General features: G+C 42.5%; 1 protein-coding gene across 1 annotated transcript in view; it reads left to right on the top strand.

Annotated features, from left to right (window-relative positions):
- The window catches only part of PLCXD2 (phosphatidylinositol-specific phospholipase C, X domain containing 2), an 11,363-nt gene extending 8,351 nt beyond the window's left edge, over window positions 1–3,012 (top strand). The window contains exon 4 of the mRNA XM_009888506.1: window positions 2,850–3,012. Coding sequence (XP_009886808.1) covers window positions 2,850–3,012 — 163 coding nt within the window. The remainder of the gene's footprint in view (window positions 1–2,849) is intronic.
- The last annotated feature ends 17,290 nt before the right edge of the window (window positions 3,013–20,302 follow it).

The raw sequence follows: 20,302 nt of genomic DNA on the forward strand, positions 1-20,302 counted from the left end.
TTTCACTTTGAGGGTTGTAAGGCACTGGAACAGGTTGCCCAGAGAGGTTGTTGAGGCCCCATCCCTGGAGGTGTTCAAGGCCAGGCTGGACGTGGCCTTGGGCAACCTGGTCTAGTGGGAGGTGTCCCTGCCTATGGCAGGGGGGTTGGAACTCGATTATCTTCAAGGTCCTGTCCAACCTAAACCGTTCTATGATTCTATGACATGGTGGCTTAGAAGTAAGACTTGCTGAAAACATGCAGTTTTACTTCATTACTGCTCATCATATGAGATCTGCAGTCATTAAAAATAAAGAATTATTGAAAATAATTAGGGTGTATATATAACAGGGTATATATGTAAGCATAAGTGTGTTTCCTGGTAATTGGTGCTCTTTCTGAATGAGATGTGATTGCATAAAGCATGGGCTGGACCTGTTTCAAACCAATAATTCATTTCACATTGGCTGAACTTGAATTTGGTGGGGGGGAAGCTTGTGCCACAAAAGAAAATTGCATATTTATGGACTCAGTTTTGCATTTGTCTGTACAAATCTGTCTATAATTTCAGTAATGGCCAAAGATGTATGACAACAGGCAGTATTTTATCTTGGTTTTTTTGCCAAAAATTGTATTAACAATTTGACTTTTTTATACTAGTGTCGTACAATTGATTTGCCCGTGAATAAGATCATTAGAGGAGGGTTTTGCTTTGAGTAGTGCAGAGTGCCAGCATTTTTTAATAGTGTTAACAGCATGACCAGGATAAGTTCCACATGATTTTATTTTATGGCATTATCACCTCGTAGCCTGTTGGCTAAAAATTACCAGAACTGTAACAGTCCTGGTGGGATCTGTTCTCCTGGCCAACTGTTTAATAGTGCCTGTTTTGATGTCAACAGTTTATGTTGTCATAATGATATTAAGTTCTAAATTACACTTGTATAGATAGTCACAACTGGTCTAATCTGATCAGCAACTGAGCTTATTATTAAGCAGTGAGATAAACACACATCTTCAGCAGCCAGTTCATGTTCCCTTTGGGAGAATCCTTGGTCACTTTAGAAGTAATTACGGTACTATTTTGAAGCCAAAGTCAATGTAACTTACTTTCTTAAAAATGCTTTCTAAAAAGAGCAAGTTTTGTGCTTTTGCAGTCACAAAAGTTATTGATGGAAGTAAGGAAATTGCAGGTGAAGTGTAAATCGTGGAGTTTTCTGTCTCCTTCCTGTTTATAGACATTATTCTAGCAAAAGATAATTAAATCCAAATGATGTTTGCCACGATATTTGTCTCTACTCTGGTTTGTGCTTTGCCCATGTCTGTGCAGTCAATAATAGCCACTAGATGGTGCTCAGGTGCTTTAAGACTGGCTTTTGCTGTCACAAGTTGCACAAATGTAAATATGTATGCTTGTTGGGAATACTTAAGAGGAAAAATGGATGTAACTTATGTCTGCATACTCTATATTATAGGTACTGTTGTCTTGTGATTAAAGGAAAGATTGCACTGAATTTCTATTTTTAAACTAGTAAAGAATCATTCTATTTCACGGAATGGGTGAGCAGGTTTGCTTCAAGAGACTCCTGGCACAGACCTGGGCTGTAAGCCACTTGTAGGCTGGAAGGCTGACTTCACTCCATCCCTTTTCATGGGCCCCATAATTGCCACTTGTCTGAAAGTAAACTGAAAATTTGCAATAGAGGCCGCTGTTTGCTAAAGTATGAATGCTCGTATAAACTTACGCATGCTGTCTGATTTGGATGTATAAATCTCTTTGCAGGTCTGTGTAGATGTTTGCCTTCTCATATGGAGATTTTGCCCTGAGTATGAATATTGAAGTGTTCTTGAGCTCTTGCTAAAGGACAAGTGTGCAACATTCACACTTAGCTGGCTAAAGTCTGGTGTGTCCATTGACAGGGACAGTAATTATGCCTTCACTCAAGTTCTCTCTTCTCTGGTTTCTTCTTGACAAGATGTTTTTCTGAAACAAGAGCTGTAGGGTATTTTTAGGGGTTTTTTGTTGTTTTTTCTTCCCCATCCTGTTAGCTAATTTGCTTGCCTACCATCTTCTCATATAATTTTGTATGTACATTTTGGTACTAAAATAATTCTAATATATTAGTCATTTGTCTCTAACTGTGCTGAAAACCCTGGAGTTCGCATGTCAGAGTGCAGAAAAGCTTGTGCAGACTCCTGACTTGCACTGTGTCCAAGAAATGACTTGAAATTTCTCCTCACGGTAGAATTTGTAACTCCATTTAACTCAATTCCTGACACACCTCACCCTTCTCTGGTTACAGTGGTGTGTGGTGGGATATTCAACTCGTATACACCTGAGGGCTTGCTTCTGGGTTTGGTTTCCCTGGTCCTGTTGCTCTGGGTGGGTCTGGAGGCTGAAAGGAGTTTGGTAAAAATGCAGTGTGCTGCCCCAACCTAAGGCAGAGGTGGGCAGGGGAACATCTCAGGCCAGGTATACCTTTGCCTTGTGCTACACTGAAGTCTGCTATGAAATTAAGCTTTCGGTTCAACATGTATGTGGGCAAATCTAAACCAGGATGGAAGAAATTGTAGTGCAGTGTTAAATGCTGAAGCACTCTGTCTGCTCAGTGAAAATAGAGTTCACAAATGTTTCTTTGTATGTATGGTAGTTTGGATTAATGATTGACTGATATTTCTATTTGATAGCTGATTGACTGCATGCTATGTTAACCACTTTTCTCGTCAAGCTAGTTGCATTTTGGGTGGTAGTCAGGACCTGATCACAGAGATAACAACAAAATTTGCAAACAGCATGATGTATTTAAAGTGGATTGTATATAGTGAAAAGTCTCTTAAAGCGTTTAATTTTCTTTATTTCACTTTCTTTAGGAACCTGCCCATGATTTTAAATTGGGTGAAAGCGCAGAAACCAGGTGTTATGGGTGTTAACATAATTACATCAGACTTTGTGGAGCTGGTTGACTTTGCTGCTACAGTTATTGCATTAAACGACCTTCTTTTAGAAGAGGATGAATCTGCAACTAAGTCCTGATTGCTGTGTCCCACGTGCTCCTCAATGGACATCTTTGAAATATGCTAAATGTTTTATTTATTAAGTGAAGCCTATTGTAATCTCCGTTTATTTAACAAAGTTTTCTAGAAGAAATGTGGTTAAACATCACAAGGCGGGTCCCTTCTCCCAGTGCTCTGTGGATCTGAGAGGAACACAAAGTGCTGTGTGAGTGCTGCTGCGTGTCTGTCTGTGGCTACGTGTTTGACTAAGTTATGCACACATCTGCTGTGGTCTGGTGCGGTGTCTGCCTGCCAACAAGAGGCTGGCCTCAGGAGCAGATGTACCCGATTATGGTGCACGTCTCCCTGGTGACTGGACTCACCGTCCCCTTGTGTGTGCCCATCCTGCTTCTTTCTCAACACCAGGACTCAAACCAAGGATCGCTACTGATCCCTTCGCAGCAGTGTGACCGGGCTGGCCGAGACGGTATTGTTCTTGGGCCACCTCAGGCGTAGCTGGGCTCAGCTGGAGGCTGCTGCTGTATTCATTATGCTGTTTTAGACACTACCTCTGACTTACTTGAGGAAATAACATTGTCGTTGTCCAGGGGAAGCTGTTATACTGTATTGAATATCTGAACTGTCCTTTGGGCCTGAGAGGCGAAGGCTTGGCATACTTTGCCTCTTTGGACTCCAAAGTCTTCTTACGGACCTCTTCATTTTACTTTGATACATTTATTGTAACCATGTTTAATTGTATCTCTTCTGGCATTAATTTGGAGAATATTTCAGTCTTCAAATTATTAGGATCATAACTCGGAAGTCTAAATTCCTGTTGTGAGACGTTTGAGAAACCACAATGTAACCTTTCTTTTTTTTCTTGCTGGTCATTTGGGTTTTTTTTCATCCATCGAGTTTCTCTTCAGGAAAGTCTCTCACCCAGATGGCCTTTCTCTGGAAGGAGGTGGGCTAAGTGGAGGTTTGCTTGGTATTCAAAGGGCTGGAGCTGACAGGGACTGCTCAAAACCCAAATATTCAATCTCTGATTTGCAATGTGACAGTGAATTCCAAAATCAGACCCAAAAGTTGTGCTTGTTGTCAGACAGGCACAGCTGTGGGGGAGAAATTTCCCCAGCCTGCACCCGCTTGTGACAAAGTAAGCAACAGTCACACAGGCAAGTGTCAATGCTGTGTCTTTCTGTAGTCATACTTGGGTTTGTGTTGATTCATAACAAAATGTGACCATGTGTGCTTGAGCCAATGCAGTCACATGTTGGTACTTATCAGCACTTAATTGACCAGCGGATAGCAGGCCTACAGTCTGATTTGTCTTTGGTTAAAAAAGAGCAACGTAACACAAAAGTGACTGATTAGCAGATACTTCTCTGCTCAATCATTTTTCTAAAGCAACTGTTGGTGCGCTAATTATTTGGTGATTATGAATTTGTATTCATTTCTAAGCTATTTATAATAGGATGGATTGTCTTTATAGATATTTTATTGAAAAGAAAAGTGAGTCTTCAGATTTATTTATTTTGTTATCGTATCCTGCATCTGCTGTCATGGTCTGACAGCCCAGAAAAACCCAAAACCTCTTTGCTTGTCACAAGCTCTGAACTCAGGACAAGTTTATCTAAAGGCTTGTAAACCTTCCATGTGAACCTTGGCCAAATTCTGAGCAGCCTGTAATCTGATTTATCTGTTTATTGCATGGTTTTCATTAGAGTTCCTCAAATTTTTAAGTGAGTTCTTTTTGTAAGGGAGTTTGGGGCGGGGGGGGGGGGGGGGAGGTGGTCTGTCTCTCAAGCTGTCTTTCTCTTTTCCTTTTGTGTTTTGCTGATGGGGGACAAGTCATGAAAGTCACGTTTTGGGAACTAAAACTCAAATTTCTAGTTTAAAACTTCCTTTGAAAATCCGAGCAGAAGGTTTTTATTATTTTCGGTATTATTTTTTCTTGTTGATGAAACTGTTGGATCTTGTTTTGAACAACAGTATTTTGTTTGCGAAGTTATTTAAAATACCTGGCTTTTCCTTAGCTGAGTTTTGTGTTGACCTACTTTTCTCATGGCCCCAACTGAAACTGTGCGATAGTGTTAAATGTACAGGTTTGGTTTCAGTGGTCTTTTAGCTGCAAATTGTTTTAGAGCTCAGAACTTGGAAAAAAAACTTGGTTTGAATGCTGATGAGGCAGAAATAATATGTTTACAATATTTCCTGCAGAACTGGAGGACAAGGTGAGAAAGTGAAGTGAGTACGATGTTTGCATTAGACCCTTAATATGTTGTACTGTATATATCTACCTCAAAAGAGATTTATCAGGCTTAACCAATACTTATATTGTGTGTGCACGGTAATGACTGTGTTGTTAGTACTTCTGTTGTATTTATTTGAATAGAGATGTGATGGTTGTAACTCAGGGCTTTGGTTAGATAATTTTAAGCACAAAGTCAGAAGTTCCTCTAATGCATTTGCTGTTAGCTTTTGCCTCTCAAAATAGGACAAAGACATGCTAGGTGGTAAGAGTGTTAGCAGAGGGAAAAGAAATGGAAAATAGCTTTAGGAGTAATGATGAAGTGGGGGTGGGGGGACACGGACCCCGAACACTTCTGTAAGTTTGGCCTGTCTGAAGAGACTCGTGTGTCACTTCAGAGCGGTGCTCGGTGTTATGCCTCTATGTGAGGAACCTGACAGTCTCAGTAGTGAGTTGGGCAATTGGCAGATGTACTGCAGGCAACTGTTATCTGCTGTGGATAACTTTGGGCCACATTAATGCTGATGTTTAGAATTGGGTTTAGAGTAGTCCTAAACCATCCTAAGCAATATGAACTACCTTTCTTCTGTTACACACTATAGTCCATAACAAAGCTACACATGTAATAGGCTTCTCTGTCTGACACGGCACCACAGCGTATTTGGATTCCCTCACACTTTGCAAAACAGAGCTCAGCTAGACTTGGACTTTGGGCTGCCGTCTCTATTTTCCAGCGTAATAAAAGGGTGAGCTGGGCAGGAAGGGAGGATCAAAGAAGTAGGGCCATAGTTTGCATCCAGTGCCCATGTTGAAGGTGTGGCAGCATTTAGTCAGGTTTCGGGCAGCAGAGTGGAGCAGGTCTGGCAGGTGAGTGACAGTGGCTGCAGCTCACACTGAGAAATTCAGCTGATAGTTTGGCTGTGGGCTGCAGAGAGTGGGCTGCAGCTGAGCAGAGTGTGGAGCAACTAACAGCCTGCAAGGTCGTGTGCATATGAGCTTGAGAAAAATAAAGATTGGCATGAATGCAGGAGAAGGCTGGAGGTTCCTTGCTGTTGATGTAGACCTGCATCTCTTGAATACAGTGGTTGTCTTGTTTTATCTTTTCAAAGCAGTAGGGTTCACTTCTAAACAGTTTAGGTGAAAAACTCCCCCAGAAGAATTGTTCTGAGGACTTGGCTGTTCTGTAGGTGCTAGGAGAAGAAAAGCCAGGAAAGTAGTAGCTGCTTGAGGCAAAATACTTAATTGAATTGAGTATTTTCGAATAATTACTTGCATGTTTGCTATTACAGATTCAGGTTACTTATACATTGTTTTCTGACTGTTGTGTCTCTCTAATGTGCGGTCACTGAATGCCAAGCACACTGGTGGTATGCCTGTTCTCCTGGCACTGATGGCTGCCATGTGCAATTCAAGGGCATACCTGAGGCACAGGAGACCTCTGTATGTATACCCGATGGGAAGCCGCAGGAGAATGTTGTTAGAAAGTATGAGTTTTTTGGTATCTTATTGTGTGCTTGTATGTGAAAACAATGAGGAGTTATTACTAGATTTTGCAGACTGTCGTTCTCTCCAGTCCTTATTTGGGCAGTACTGTCTTAATATATTTAATAACTGCAGAGCTGGAAGTCATAATGTTGATTGTGGTGAACAAAAGACAGAGTCCTGTCCAATTTTTTCTCAAGAACTGAAAGGATGCTAGCTTACACGTGTTTTGCTGTGATGAAGAGGATCCCACTGGAGACAGTGCTGGCAAAGCAAGTTTTAGGGGTGCTGTGGTCAGTGAGAGATGTCAGACTAAGTCTTCAGAGCAGAAATGCTGACTGCAAAAAGGGGTCTTGTTCTGCTAAATAAATTCTCTGGAGAAGAAAGGAAGAACTGGGGGAAAAGGTGTCTTTGCTCCTGACACATGCTGTTTTCTGCTGTGTTAGTACTGAGTTAGTATGTTGGAGTTTAGAAAGCACCTGTGCTGTAAAGCTGAAGAAGCACTTTTGAGCAGGGATTTTAGCTCAAACAGGGCATCTGTCAAGATGCTTATCTATTGTTCTTGTCTGGGTAAGCCTTTGGAAGTACTTACTGTGTATACTTGTCTCAGGTGTCAGAGTTCACTGTTATATCTGTCACAGGCCAGGGTTTAACACTTTTAGAGATAAATACAGGACATAGCCATTTTGATTTAAAATTGTATTACCCATGGAAATCTGACAGAGCATGTGTGACTTGAGGTTTACTTGAATATATGATATTTAATATAGAGTCCATATGCAGTTTTAGTAAGACTTTCATCTAGTCTTAAGCATATTGTTACCAAACACTAATAAGCAGAGTCTTTGGTCAGAGGACCACTGCCTGGGACAAAACTGCAGGCAAATTTTCAGCGGTTGGTTGAGCACATAAATTGTCTAATGTGAAGAACAGACCTAACCCAAAACTTTGTTCAAAATTCAAACCGGTTCAAGATGCAGTTCTTTCAGCAGTGGAGAAGGTGGGGTGGTTTTTTTGCTTTTCTGGGTGTCTGACAAATTCTTGTTCCAGCTTTGTTTTTTGACTCAACAGATGGGTAGAAGAGCTAGAGCATATGTGAAGAGCAAATTTTATGCTAAGGACATATATGTTGGGCTTAGTCATACCTTCCAATGAGAATCCTATTAGCTGTTTGGTTTAGGTTGTTAAATCTGTCTCTTTTATATTAAAAAAATCAGTCCCGCCGGTTCAATACGTCTGTCTTGTTGAGGAAGTATATGTACGTACTTCTGTAAGTATATTTATTTCTCTGAGTATTATCAAGTAAACAAGCTTTAACTTTTAATTGTAGGGACTGGAATAGGAATGTCAGCTTTAGAACTGTTTGCTGAATCAAATTATATTTTATATTCCTGAATATTTATGTATTTTGTGGTGTTCATTGAAACAGTACTTCTCTTACCCTTTGTTAGACCTGTGATAACTTCCTCTGTATCTCACTTAAATTGAACTGCAATGTATTCTGAATTCTAAAAAAATTATTGATCAGTACATTCTATATAAAAATAATTGTGATGGTTCTTTGATTTTTCTCAGTGTCAAATTTATTTTGGAGTTGGATTTTTTTATTTGTGCTATTTATACTTTGGAAGAGGGCAGAGGGAGCGAGGTGAAGAATTACCTATTCTCAGTTTGTATTTTGTGCAGCTTCTCATTTTTCTCTTGGCAGTTTGTGCTTTACACACACTGTCCTATTCAGTTTTGTAAGCCAGGATGCCTCACTTCAACTGCAGATAAACTTGGAGTTAACACCTGTTTCTTTCTGTTTTACTCCACATCTATATCACTGGGGTTTTTAATCCTGAAAATAAAAGTACAACTGGAGTTAATCATCTTTACTGCGTGTTCTGTACTGCTGACTGTTTTGATAAACAAAGATTACATTATGAGTCAGTTAACATCAGTTGAGCTCAGTTACTTTTCTGATGCAGAATGGTGTCATAGAGGGTGAGTTTTCTTGAGGTGCCCCATCTTGCTGCACTTTTGTCCCCCGGGTAGTCAGATCTGGACAATATGCTTATTTTTAAGATGTGCTGAGGACCTCTCTGTGGAAGTAATAGTGCAAAGTGATTAGAAAACTGTATGCTTGCACTCACATTTGTGCACAGTTGCATCTTGTCATGCTTTAGGCCAAACCGGCCATCCGGCGAGTGACAGATAGTCCCCCCTACCCCTCCTCAAAGAGAGAGGCAGAGGAGGGAAAAAGACTTATGAGTTTAGAAGGAAATAAACTACTTTAATGAGATTAATAACAAAATAAAAAGAAAATAATGCAATATATACAAAACTGTATCAAGCTCCCAGGATGACAATCATGTTACTGGCTGGCACTGGGGAAGTCCCAGACTGGACTCAGTGACAGATGGGAACTGGATTCCGGATCTGGATTCAGGATCAAGGGTGGATGAACAGATAGTCCTCCTTGGATGTTGACCATTGAAGAAAAGAGCACTGACCCTTTGATCCCTCAGCTTTTATACTGACCGTGAGGCAGATGGGATGGAATACCCTGTTGTTGAGTTTTGGGTCACCTGTCCTGTCTGCTCTTCCCCACAGGTGGGAACGCTCTACACTTTTCCACTTCCAACCCTCCAGCAGGTCAAATAACCAAGTTATCAGCTCTTGGGTGTTATAGCAATAAGTATAAGCAGGAGCCTCTTCACGTACCATGCCTGGGCATCAGCTATGAACATGGGTCTTATCACTCTGGGAGCAAACAGTGTCTGCACAATATGCTGTTAATTTCAATGGTTAGAAGAGGCTGAGCTAAAAAGTAAAATTACTGAACAAAATTGGTCCTTTTTTACCTCACACCAGGACACGTTTCTGCCTGAACACACTGGGATTAAAGCATGCTAATGCATGGATCCAGTTGTATCTCGAAAGGCAAGTATAATTTTTGTGCAGCCTTTACTGCTGTAATACAGGTGATGAAGCTCCATGGTAACACTTGGTCAGGAAACAAAATATTGATAATGGTTCCCAGAGCCTCGGCTAGTGTTGGATGCTTGTAACCCAGTGAGATCAGAGACCCTTCTTTTGGGTTATTTTCAGCTTGCCTGTCTTAAGAATGGGTGTACGAGGGGTGGTGAGAAGCAGGGAATGGATGACCCCAATTCCCTTGTGTTTTTAGACACTGGTAACTGATGTAAGCTGTGTCTGTAAATGATTAATTATTTTTTAAATCCTAAAGGTGGAGCTGGGAGTTCAGATTCTAGTCACTGCTGTCCCTACCTGTCATCTCAGATCTTGAGGTAAGTGTTTACAAGCCAGACTAGTTTAGCAGTGACTCATGTACGTAGCTAGCCAATGGTCTCAGTAGCCTGTCTGAAATGTGCTGTAGGCAGGGAGCAGCTAGCTCCTGGTTTTTACAGAATATATACCTAAGCTGTATAAATATAATTTAAATGGGATAAGCTGCCAGTGTGTAAAAACATTGATGGCTAAACAGCTTGCAGTAGCAGCATTACTTCCCCCCCCCGATACTGTTTCCCCAGGCCAGGAATCTTATATACCTTAGAGGGGACTTTGGTTGCGAGAGTGAGCATGATTTCATCATATTGCTTCCCTGGGGGGTTTAATAGATTATTTTTTTTTTCAGTCTGTGTGCCCTTCAGCAATGCTGCACGAGGGCACGTGAATATACATGCACAAAGTAGGTAACTTTATGAAGCGTATAATGAGACTGCGAAAACCAGGCTCATGTTCTGCAGCATATTTATGCACGCCCTTTATACCGAGTTTCGCCGTTGCCACAAACCTGTGATTAGCTGTTCAAACAGAATCATTCCAGAATTGCACGTGGCTTAGTATTTGCCTCTTAGGAGGTTCTGCTGAGCCTGCATGCAGATTTTTTTTTAGCAGTGGAGGATAAAGTCTTCCATGCTGTCTGAAGGAAAGCCAGCGTGAAACCTGGTGTATGCTGCCAGCTGCTCTCATTCCACGTGTTGCTGGAAGGTGAGCAAGATGCTGGCAGGCTCTGGAGCTGGCTAATGGTAAGGTCACCAGTTCTTCAGATCAGTTGGGCGACACGCCAGTCATTTGCGTTAGACTAAAAAAGCGTTTGACCAAAAAGCCTCTCTCCGATTTAAATGTAGTAAGCAGGGTCAGTTTGTCAAGTTCTCAGGTGAGCAAATGCTGGAGAGAGAAACCAAGTGATTTTTTAACTACTGCTTGTTAGTGAGTCCAGCTGCTGTTCTTGGGGATCCGGAGTTTAATGCTTGTTTCTGCTCTGCTCAGCTGGCAGCAGTGCCACTGCCTGAAGTTGACACAACGTGGAATCTTCTGGAGAAGACAGTGGGAGTGACCAGAATCATTAACAGGTAACTTACTGTATGGATAAACTGTTAAGATAATCATGCTTAAAATCAACTTTCCCTTGATTTAGATATTTGCTTTAAATTAAAAGCAAAGGTTGCTTAAAGTAGAAAATGGTTGGTTGCATTTTTGTCCTTCCTTTCTTTGCCCCTTCTTTCTTGTATATATCTTGTCTTCAGTAGAAATAAATACACCTTGGGGGAAGTGCCAGATGATGCAGGGTCTGCTTGAGGGAGAAGCTACTGTCAAGACATGTAGCTGTGTAGGTATCCATCTGCAGGTTCAACAAAAATTCATCCTTGGTGAGTAGGTACCGTTCCTTTCAGCACCCAGTGAGAACACGTGCCTGTGGCAGAACTGTTTACATGGTCAAATTTGTGAATTAAAAAGTTTTCACTGTAATTACCTACGGGCTGAAATTTCGTACTGTTGTGAATTAGGCAGTACTTCAGAGAGGTGAATGCTTTTCTTATCTTTGTGATTATTTTTTTTGTTTGTTTTCAGTAGTTTAAAAATAAAACAACCTCATTTGTTGCAAGACACCATTGCTTAGACTGGCTTCTAATTTAGAAGCAGAATTGGTACAGGGGTGATTATGTGCTGCCATATCTGCAGTGAGCAGTTACTTGGTGGAAGAAAGGATGTGCCTGGCAGTACCTTAGCTTGTGGAGCATCAAGGTAGCTAGCCAGAGTTGCAGAAAGTGGAAATTGTATGACACTATGTCGGTGCAGACTGTCCCTTTATAATTGAGGCAGACGCCTTAGCTGCTGGATGAACCTTTGAAAGAGTTCTGGTGACTCAGGAGATGCTCAACAGCAAATGAGTTGACCTTCATATGAAGACTTGCAGGTTTCACTGAGGTGGCCTGAACTGACCTTGACTGGTGCGTGCAAAGCCCAAATGGCATCTCATGCTTGGGTTTGAAAGGGTAATTTCTGTGTTTGATCGGAGTTGTGGACACCTTTTGGTGTTTCATCTCTATTACAGTCACGAGGAAGTTTGGCTAGTGTTTGTGGCAGATGCTGTTTGGGTTGCTCAGCAGAGGGGCAGACAAACAGCAGGCTGAGCCATGTCCCCCCCAGCCCCACACTTTGCTCTGCAAAGAGCACCGTGGCACTTCAGATGTTTTTGTAACTCTAAGACCAATTCCTCTTGAGTTGAAAATTTGGGAATGCAAAGTACAGAAGAAACTGAGAGCTGAGTTGTTTTCTATCGTGTTGCTTCTTGCAAATACACTTTAGGAAAAGGGAAATAAAAGACTGCCTGAGGGGATGTCCCTCCCTGCATCAAAGTAATCATCTGGCAGACTGGATGGAGAAAAACATACATTGTTTGTTTGGTGATGTCTATGGAAATGAGAATTAAGGATGGCAAAAATATTTTTCTTGACCTTTGTGCTACTGAGTGTTCACTTCTCTTTTTGCTCATAGCAACTGAGCAAAGGGTTGGGTTTCAGTATTCCTGGATTTTCTTCCAGCTTGAAATTGCAAAACCTAAGATCACAAGTACAAGAAAGAAATAAAAAGCATCCTCAGAGAGGTTGGAGCAGTGGAAAGGGAGGAGGAAAGGTATGCAGTAGAGATGGTGCTGCAACTTGCCTTTTGGAACAGAAAATAAAGCTCTTTTGGTTTGGGGCTTTTTTGAGACAGAACAAATTATTACATGAGGTTCACTCTTTGAATCGCATCCAGTACAAAGTTCATCTGATATGTTAAATGTAGTTCCACATTTACAAAAGTGCTGAATTTGACTTGATTGCATTCTTTGAAAGACTGCACTGGCAGCAAATAAAATACAACATGCCAGGAATTTCTCCTGAGAAAAATAACAATCATTAGTATTTCAGCCTAAATATCTCAAATGCCAACAGTTGTTTTTTTCCCCTCTAATTTTGCATTTCTTAAAGGAATCATGATTTGAACTCTGAAGCATTAGAAGCAGCCAACTCATCTTGTGTGAGAGTGGTTATTGCTGGAAAATGTGCTTTGGTCATTACCAAAACAAAAAAAAATAAGGGTGTATCACAAAGATAATCCCCTTCTGGCCCTCCGTAAATCTGTCTTGAAGACTGCCCTTAGTAACAGGATTGTCTGAGGATGAATGGCACAGGCTGTCTCACCAGGTTGCTTCCTTTGTTGCACACTGCAAACATGTTTATAGAGTATTTCTCACGACTGTTTTTTCCCCTCTATGCTGGATATGTTCACTGTGCAGCTATATGCAATGCTGACAACACTTGAAACCAGACATACTCTTCCAGGCTTTAAGATTCAGAAGGAATCCAAAACTCAGTGTAGGTTTCCTGAAATATGTCCACGAAGGCAGAGCAAGGCTGCTGTCAGGGAAGCTTACACTAGCAACAGTCAGTGTAATTTGGACGATCCTAGTGACTCCACCAGGTAATCATTTGTTTTCATAGCGCTATATCTGGAAAGAGATTTGGCAGTGCCATCTTCACGCCACCTGGATTTTATGCATAAGGGGGATTGCATTCCCAGATGGTTATTTGACTGCCATCTCCTGGAAAGAATTACTAAAATCTAGACTACTAAAAAAATTGCTTGTTTATGTCAATAAACTAGATAATAACAATCTTTTCTTCTTGCATTTATTGCCACGAACAAGAACTTTTGAGTAGCTTAATTTCCCTCTTCATTTAGTTCCTTCCTCCTGTCTTGAGGCTAGGTTTGTTCCCTTTCCGAGGCTGAAGGATAATGCAGGCAGTGTTAATAACATGTGCTGGGGAACTGGCTTCTCAAGATCATGATTATAGTGAGATTCTGTTTACCCAGAAGTGAAATGAAAGAATTGGCCAGTGAATTTGTTTTGTGCTCTGTTACTAGTCTCAGAGCAGAAGAGGCTGTAGAAGCTGTTACTGCAATACTTTTAGCAGAGAATGAGGGAAACGAGCTGAAGATAGAGCCTCTGGAGACCACTGGAGCTCCCACTAAATGAATGTGCTTCGGTAGATGGCTAACGAGCAGTCAACTTGAAATCCTTGTTTTCCTGCCCCACTGGCTGTGAGTGGTTGCTTATGGTGCTTTAGAAAAGATGAGGACAATCCTTTTTACTGCCCTTATCCCTGCTGAAATATAATACTTAATAGACAGGTATGTACTGCTGTGCCCCCTGCCTCTCAAGGGGCAGGGGCTGGTAGACCCAGAGGCTCCCCAGTGTGGTGTGCCAGGTCTCCACCATGTGCTTGGTCATTGTTAGAGATGTGCAGTTGCCCTGTTCTGTTCCTGGGATATTGCTTTGCCTGTATGGCTGTAACGGTCTTCATGCACCCTTCGTGCCTGTGGAACTGATAGGTGGGATTTTCTTTGTGGGTCTCGACCCTTACCAAAAGCACAAACTTTTGAAAGTGGCAAACTGGAAAAACCACTTTGTTATGTTTGTTTAGAAGAAAACCGTGATGCCTTCTAATATAATGGTCACTGCTGTAATTTTCAGCATATCTGCCCAGATATAATCACAGAGGTGTTGCACTACATTCATTAAAGCTTGAGGGACGTTCCTGCTACAGTACTGAGGACTGCAAATATGTGAACTGACATGGGCTCTAGGCGAAGCAGACCGAAACCGAACTCCCACGTAGGGACTCAAGAATGCCTTCTGTGAAGTGCAGGGGTGCATGTCGCACCTGGCTCTTCCTGAAGGCACCAGTGCGACACACCTCCCTGGGGAATGCAGACCCCCAGGGTCAATGTTAGGCTCAAGCATACACTCCAAGATACCATCTCTAACATTTCAGGGCACCACACCTTGTTCTTCCCTTCTTGAAAACTCCTGTGTGTGGTAGGACAGGAGCAGGTAGTGTCTCCTGTGAGGAATCTCAAGCTCATGCTTAGATCTCTCTCTTGTCTCTGTCTTGCTTGATTCCCGTCGGTCAGGACATGTCTGCTCTGCCTAGTGAGTCTCGTCATTTAATGCTGGTGCTGTTGTTTTCTGAACTCGGAGGTAGCTGGCATGTGTAGTCGTATTCCCTAAGAGAGTTAATTGGATTAGGTATGGCTTTCTGGCTCCAGGTTGAGACAGTGTTCAGACTGACTATTTTTTTTCCAGAGCCGATTGGTCTAGGACTAGTGTTGAAAGCTGCCTTTTAGTTTCACAAGCACTCAACAGTCCTACTAAACTATTGGCATTGGCAAGATGCCACCAAATGGGACAGAGTCCAGTTCCAGCGAGGTGGTAGGGCTGTTCTCTTACTTTGTTCTTGAATAACAACCACAAATGACCACCTAACACTCAAACTTTTCCCTCCTGATCTGATGGGAGCAGGATATATTAGCATTGAGTCTGAGGGAAGTGTGGGCTCTTGTTTTTCTCTTTTGTGTGTGTGTCAAGTAAAGGAAAAGGAGAAGTGGGAAAATGCAAGGAATTCTCATGTCACTCTTCTCCCTGCTTGTTTTTTTAAGTGCCCGAGAGTGAGAAGCCAGTACCTTAGCAGGCTTTCCAGACTTCTATTTGGAATATAATTACTCCAAGACACATTTCACACACTGGGTTTGATACCTGGGCAGGAGGCATCTTCCCCCAGGATTATTTTGGACTCCTGTTATCCTGATGGATGGATCCTGAGTGGATTTGCTGGTGTTGGTAAAACTCCGTTTGCTGTCCTGTCTGTTAGCTGTTCTGTTTCAACACACCTTTAGCTGACCTGTGCTCTAGAGCACTGTTAAACATTGCAGGCATGCTAAAGGAAGGAAAGCGATCTGTCTTTTAACTTGGAGTACAGCACGTAAACTCACTGGTGTGGCAGAAGGAGCAGTAGATGTGCTGTGGGTGGTGCTAAACTGGTTTGGAGAGAACTGGGAACAGCATCAAGTGTGGAACTGTAAACTTTATATCATGGTGGGATGGGTAAGTTAGCATCTACCTGCTGGCAAACCTTTTTTTGGGGGGGTATTAGAGCTTTAAAAGTATTGTGGGTTACAAAAGAAGCACATAGAAAGGGTTTGAGATCAAACCATGGTGTTGCCTTTGCCTTGCTCAAGCAGAAAGTCGCCAGAGATGATTAATCAAGCTTTAGCTGCTGAGCTCACTAAACTTCTTCCAGTTCAATGGCCTATGCAGAATGATGTGTTTAGTCAATGTTTAATTCCTAAGCAACAAATGGTGATCGTCATTCTAGAAGGCGCTTGTGGTGTTGACTGAAGCAATGGAGGCCAAGGATTAAAAAGGTCACATGGGGAGATCTCTTGCTAGCCTTAAAGATCTCTCCTCTAGGTCAGGTCCCTTCACAGCAGGAGAAAACAGGGAGAAGTTAATGCTGCCTTAAGTCCAAAAAAGGCGTTCCAATAAGAAAACAAACAAGACCTTGTTTAAAAAAAAGGGAAAAAATAGCTGTAGGGGGGAAAAAAAAAAACAAACCAAAACCAAAAGGAAATGTTAACTGTGGAGTGATTGAGGGAAGGCAGGGGAAAGCGGGAGATATCTGGCCTTGCCCTTGTGACAGGAGAGGAGCATGTAGCTGCTGCTTTGGCCAGCAGGAGTGGCAAGGAGTGGCAGGCTGTGACTGAGAGCAGGAAGGGAAAGGTGCAGGAGCTAAAGCTGCAGCAGCTGTAGAAGAGGCTGAGGAATGCCTGTACAGCCCAGATCTGGAGAGGAGATGCAGAGAGAACTGCAAACAGTGCCCTCGTAGAGCGGAGGAGACCTGGGTGGGATGTCAGAAAACTCAAGAAGTTCTCCTGTAGGTTAAATAAGAAATGAGAAGAGCCCACTCTCCTCTCTGCTGAGAGCCTTTAACCCTGCCTCACCCTTCTCCAAGATCTGCCTGCTCCCAAATGGAGATCCTACCTGTCCTTTTAGCAAATAGTGTGCTCTTAAAGCCACAGCCCTTGTGTCTGCACTAAGCATAGACTTCAATGCAAATGCGATGCTTCCTGCAGAAGACAACTCAAGGTTACTACCACACACACTAGAGTGTTTATCTTGTGTTGAGTAACTCTGTACTGAAGGAGGACTGTCATGGCCAGGCCCATGGGCTCTGAGCGCCTTCCAGGGCTGTTTATCTCCAGCTCTGGTCTGGTTTTGTCTGAAGCTGCTTTTTTTCCAAGGACTCTGTTAGTTCAGGGTTCATGTGGGGGTGTGAAACTTCAACCTCCTGTGAAGTGAACTCAAAGCATTTGAAGCTTATAAGTCTGTTTATAAAGTTTGGCCCAGGCCAGTAGGACTGGCTTGGCTGTTTTGGCATGTGTGCAAAGAGGATCTACAGGGGGATCGCTTCTGCATAGGTGCTAGGAGGATCAGGGTGATTTGTCCTTTATTTTTCATGTTTTATACATCAGTGTGTATAACAGCAATTATTCTGTGCATTTCTACTTCTGCTGGGTAAAGTACACCAGGATTTTGTGATACAGACAGACAAAGAGCAAGTGCCGTTCAAGCCACGGCACCTTCCCGATTGTGACTCAGTATTTGGGATTGCTTTGTCTTAAAGGCAGATAGAGCCATTACTTTTTTTTTTTTTGGTAGGCTGTTACTGAGCCTGGCCATGTGTAATACGGACCAGAGTTCTGCTTCAATTTTAGAAGGTTAAGGCAAGACCAAGTAGATTATCTTTGATCTACCAAGATCTCCACTGATTAACTACTAAGAGGGGGCAAGGCTGCAAGCTATTGGCGTGCTTCCATGTGGCCAGGGCATGCTACTTCCATCCTAGATATTGACTCCAGCACTGATTTAGTGGGCACCGGGAATAAATTTTTCACCCATGAAACTTCCAGCTGCAAGATAGGTTTAGTACTAAATTACTGATCTGTGAGGATTTCGGTCATGGCAATGATTTATTTTGCTGATGAGTTGGTGATTTTGTAAACACGTAGGGCAGCTCTGCAGAAGTCATCCTTTATGAAGTCTTTGATTTTTTAAAAATTTCATGCTGTTTACCTTAAGAATGAAGAATGAATGCTGGCTCATAAGACATGCCACTGCTATACAGTATTACTTTGCTCGGTGTATCAGCAGGAGCGAGCTGTTCCAGCAGCCAGAATGCACATTCCAAAGCAATTAGAACAGTTTCATGAGTAAATACTGCTCAGCAGCTGATAAAATGCCTTTCAGATGTCTTTGTAAAACAGATTTAGGTGCCCAGCAAAGAACTACTTTCTTTAATCTTTGCAGTCAAATCTGAATACTTATTTTGATTTTAACATATTTTTTTTTGTTTTAAAATGGCTGTGAATTGGAAATAGTTAATTTGTCTTGTTGGAATAGCTTGCAACTGAGTCACAGGAAAAAGAAAAGGTGATGATCACGGATTCCCCACCCCTCTCTCCTTCCCCAGGGTCCCTGTCCTCTTAGAGCATAACCGCACATTGAAATCATTTGATGCTTGGCTCAACTGAAAGGATGAAAACTTCTAGGGAGGAGGAACAACTGGGAGGATCGAAACCATAAAGGGAGGATTTCCTCTGCCTATAAAGTGGCATGTACATAACTGCAGTTCATCTAGGAAGCTCCACAAACTTAAGCGTGCCTGTCTGCTGCTCTGAAGGAGCATGGCTGCAAGCTGCGGCACTGCTTCCCAGACTTCTTGGACCAGCAAACTTCTTCAATCTCAGCTTTTCCCCATGGTGTCCCTTGTCATAGAGCTTTGAATTCCCAACCTTACAACAGTGGTGTGGTCTCCAGGCCCCTTCACAAGCTCAGCAGCTCTCTGTATTCCCCAACTGTGAGAACACCTGACCCAGAGTACCCTTTGGGTATAAACATCAGGAGTTGGTCATTATGTACTCCAAGCCCAAATTTAACGATCTTTTTTTCCAGAAATGTGCTTTCAGAAACTAAACAAAATTAGTCTTTTGGATAGGGGTGGTTGTGGTGTTGGTTTTTTCCCCTCGTCTCCCCTGTTTCTCTGATTTTTCTCTTTCCTATCCCTGGTACCTCTTGGCTAGTGTTACTACTTTCTGTGGATTGATTCCTGTCTCCGTGTTGCTGCTTTGTGCAGGATGATGGATAGAAAACTACAGAGGGATAGTTTTCTTTCAAACACACTTGGTTCTGGTGGGTGTTGCTGTGATGAGTTGCACGAGAAGGCAGGCAGTGGGGAAGTTACCCAGGGCACTCGCTGGAAGCTCCTGATGCAAGGACGAAGGAAGCCAAGCATGTGAAGGGAGAGGACCACAAGCCCTGCAAGTGAGGCTGAGCCTGGAGAGCAATAGGGAATGGAGGTGGGCACTGAGCAAAGCCAGCTGAAGTTCAGCCTGGACAGTGCATGAAGCCAAACCCCAAATCTGTTTGCTTTGACTGGGTAAGACCGGCACTTGGATGCTGTGGTCAAAGCCCTGGCCAAGCACCCAGAACGTTGGCCTGCCTGAGTATGGGGAAGAAGTCATCAGGTTTGTCAGTCTACATCCCAAGCCTGTCATACAAGCATGCCCTGAACTTCTAAGCATGTGTGTAGCCCTGGTCTGAATGCAGCATTTGAAAATGTGTCCTCAATCCAGTCCTTCATCCTGATGAAGAGAACAGGATTTATAGAGAAGATATTAAGCATAAAGTTGCCTTTCGTTCTGCACTGTCCTGGAGCACGCAGGTAGAAAATGTACACAGAGATCTACTAAGTTTCATTCACTCTAGCTGGTAGAAGTAGGACTAGCATTGGTTTGGGGTTTGGTTTGTTGGGGTTTTTTTGTGGTGTTCTGTTTTGATGTGGTTTTCCTGGGAAGGGCCGTATGTGATACGGTAGCATGAGAAATGTAAATCAAAGAACTGGGCTTGGCAGTTTTCTGTGGACATTCTGTGGGGTTGCTGGTGGCACATACCTGGCAAAGTTCCAGATGTGGCCAGCTGTAGGAAGATATTTCTGCTGTCTCTTGTCCAAACGCTTCCCACCCCCGATCCCCCTTCAACCCTATTTCCAGAACAGCACCTCATGGTTGCATTTGGTGGAGCCCGATTCTGCTGGAAACCTTGGCTGGCTCTGTCTGGACCTGGAGCGTGATGTGATAACTGGATAAGTCCAATCAGATTTTTTTTCTCTCCCTGTCTCCCAAGTCTATATACATAGAATCTGTATTTTCATATGGCCTTTTTTTGGAAAAAAAAAATAAAAATCCTGAGTTAGACTAAATAACAAAACAACTGTTGATTATGTTATGAAGCCTTATTTATGGTGTGGTTTTCTTCCTCAGCTTGACTCAGTTTTTTAAAAAAACAACACACAAATGCTTCCAGAAGGAGGTGACTATGGCTAAAGCTTTCCACCACTTCTAGGGCCTTCAGCTCACAAGAAGT

This window comes from Charadrius vociferus, unplaced genomic scaffold, assembly GCF_000708025.1.
Source record: "Charadrius vociferus isolate BGI_N301 unplaced genomic scaffold, ASM70802v2 scaffold487, whole genome shotgun sequence".
NCBI lineage: Eukaryota > Metazoa > Chordata > Aves > Charadriiformes > Charadriidae > Charadrius > Charadrius vociferus.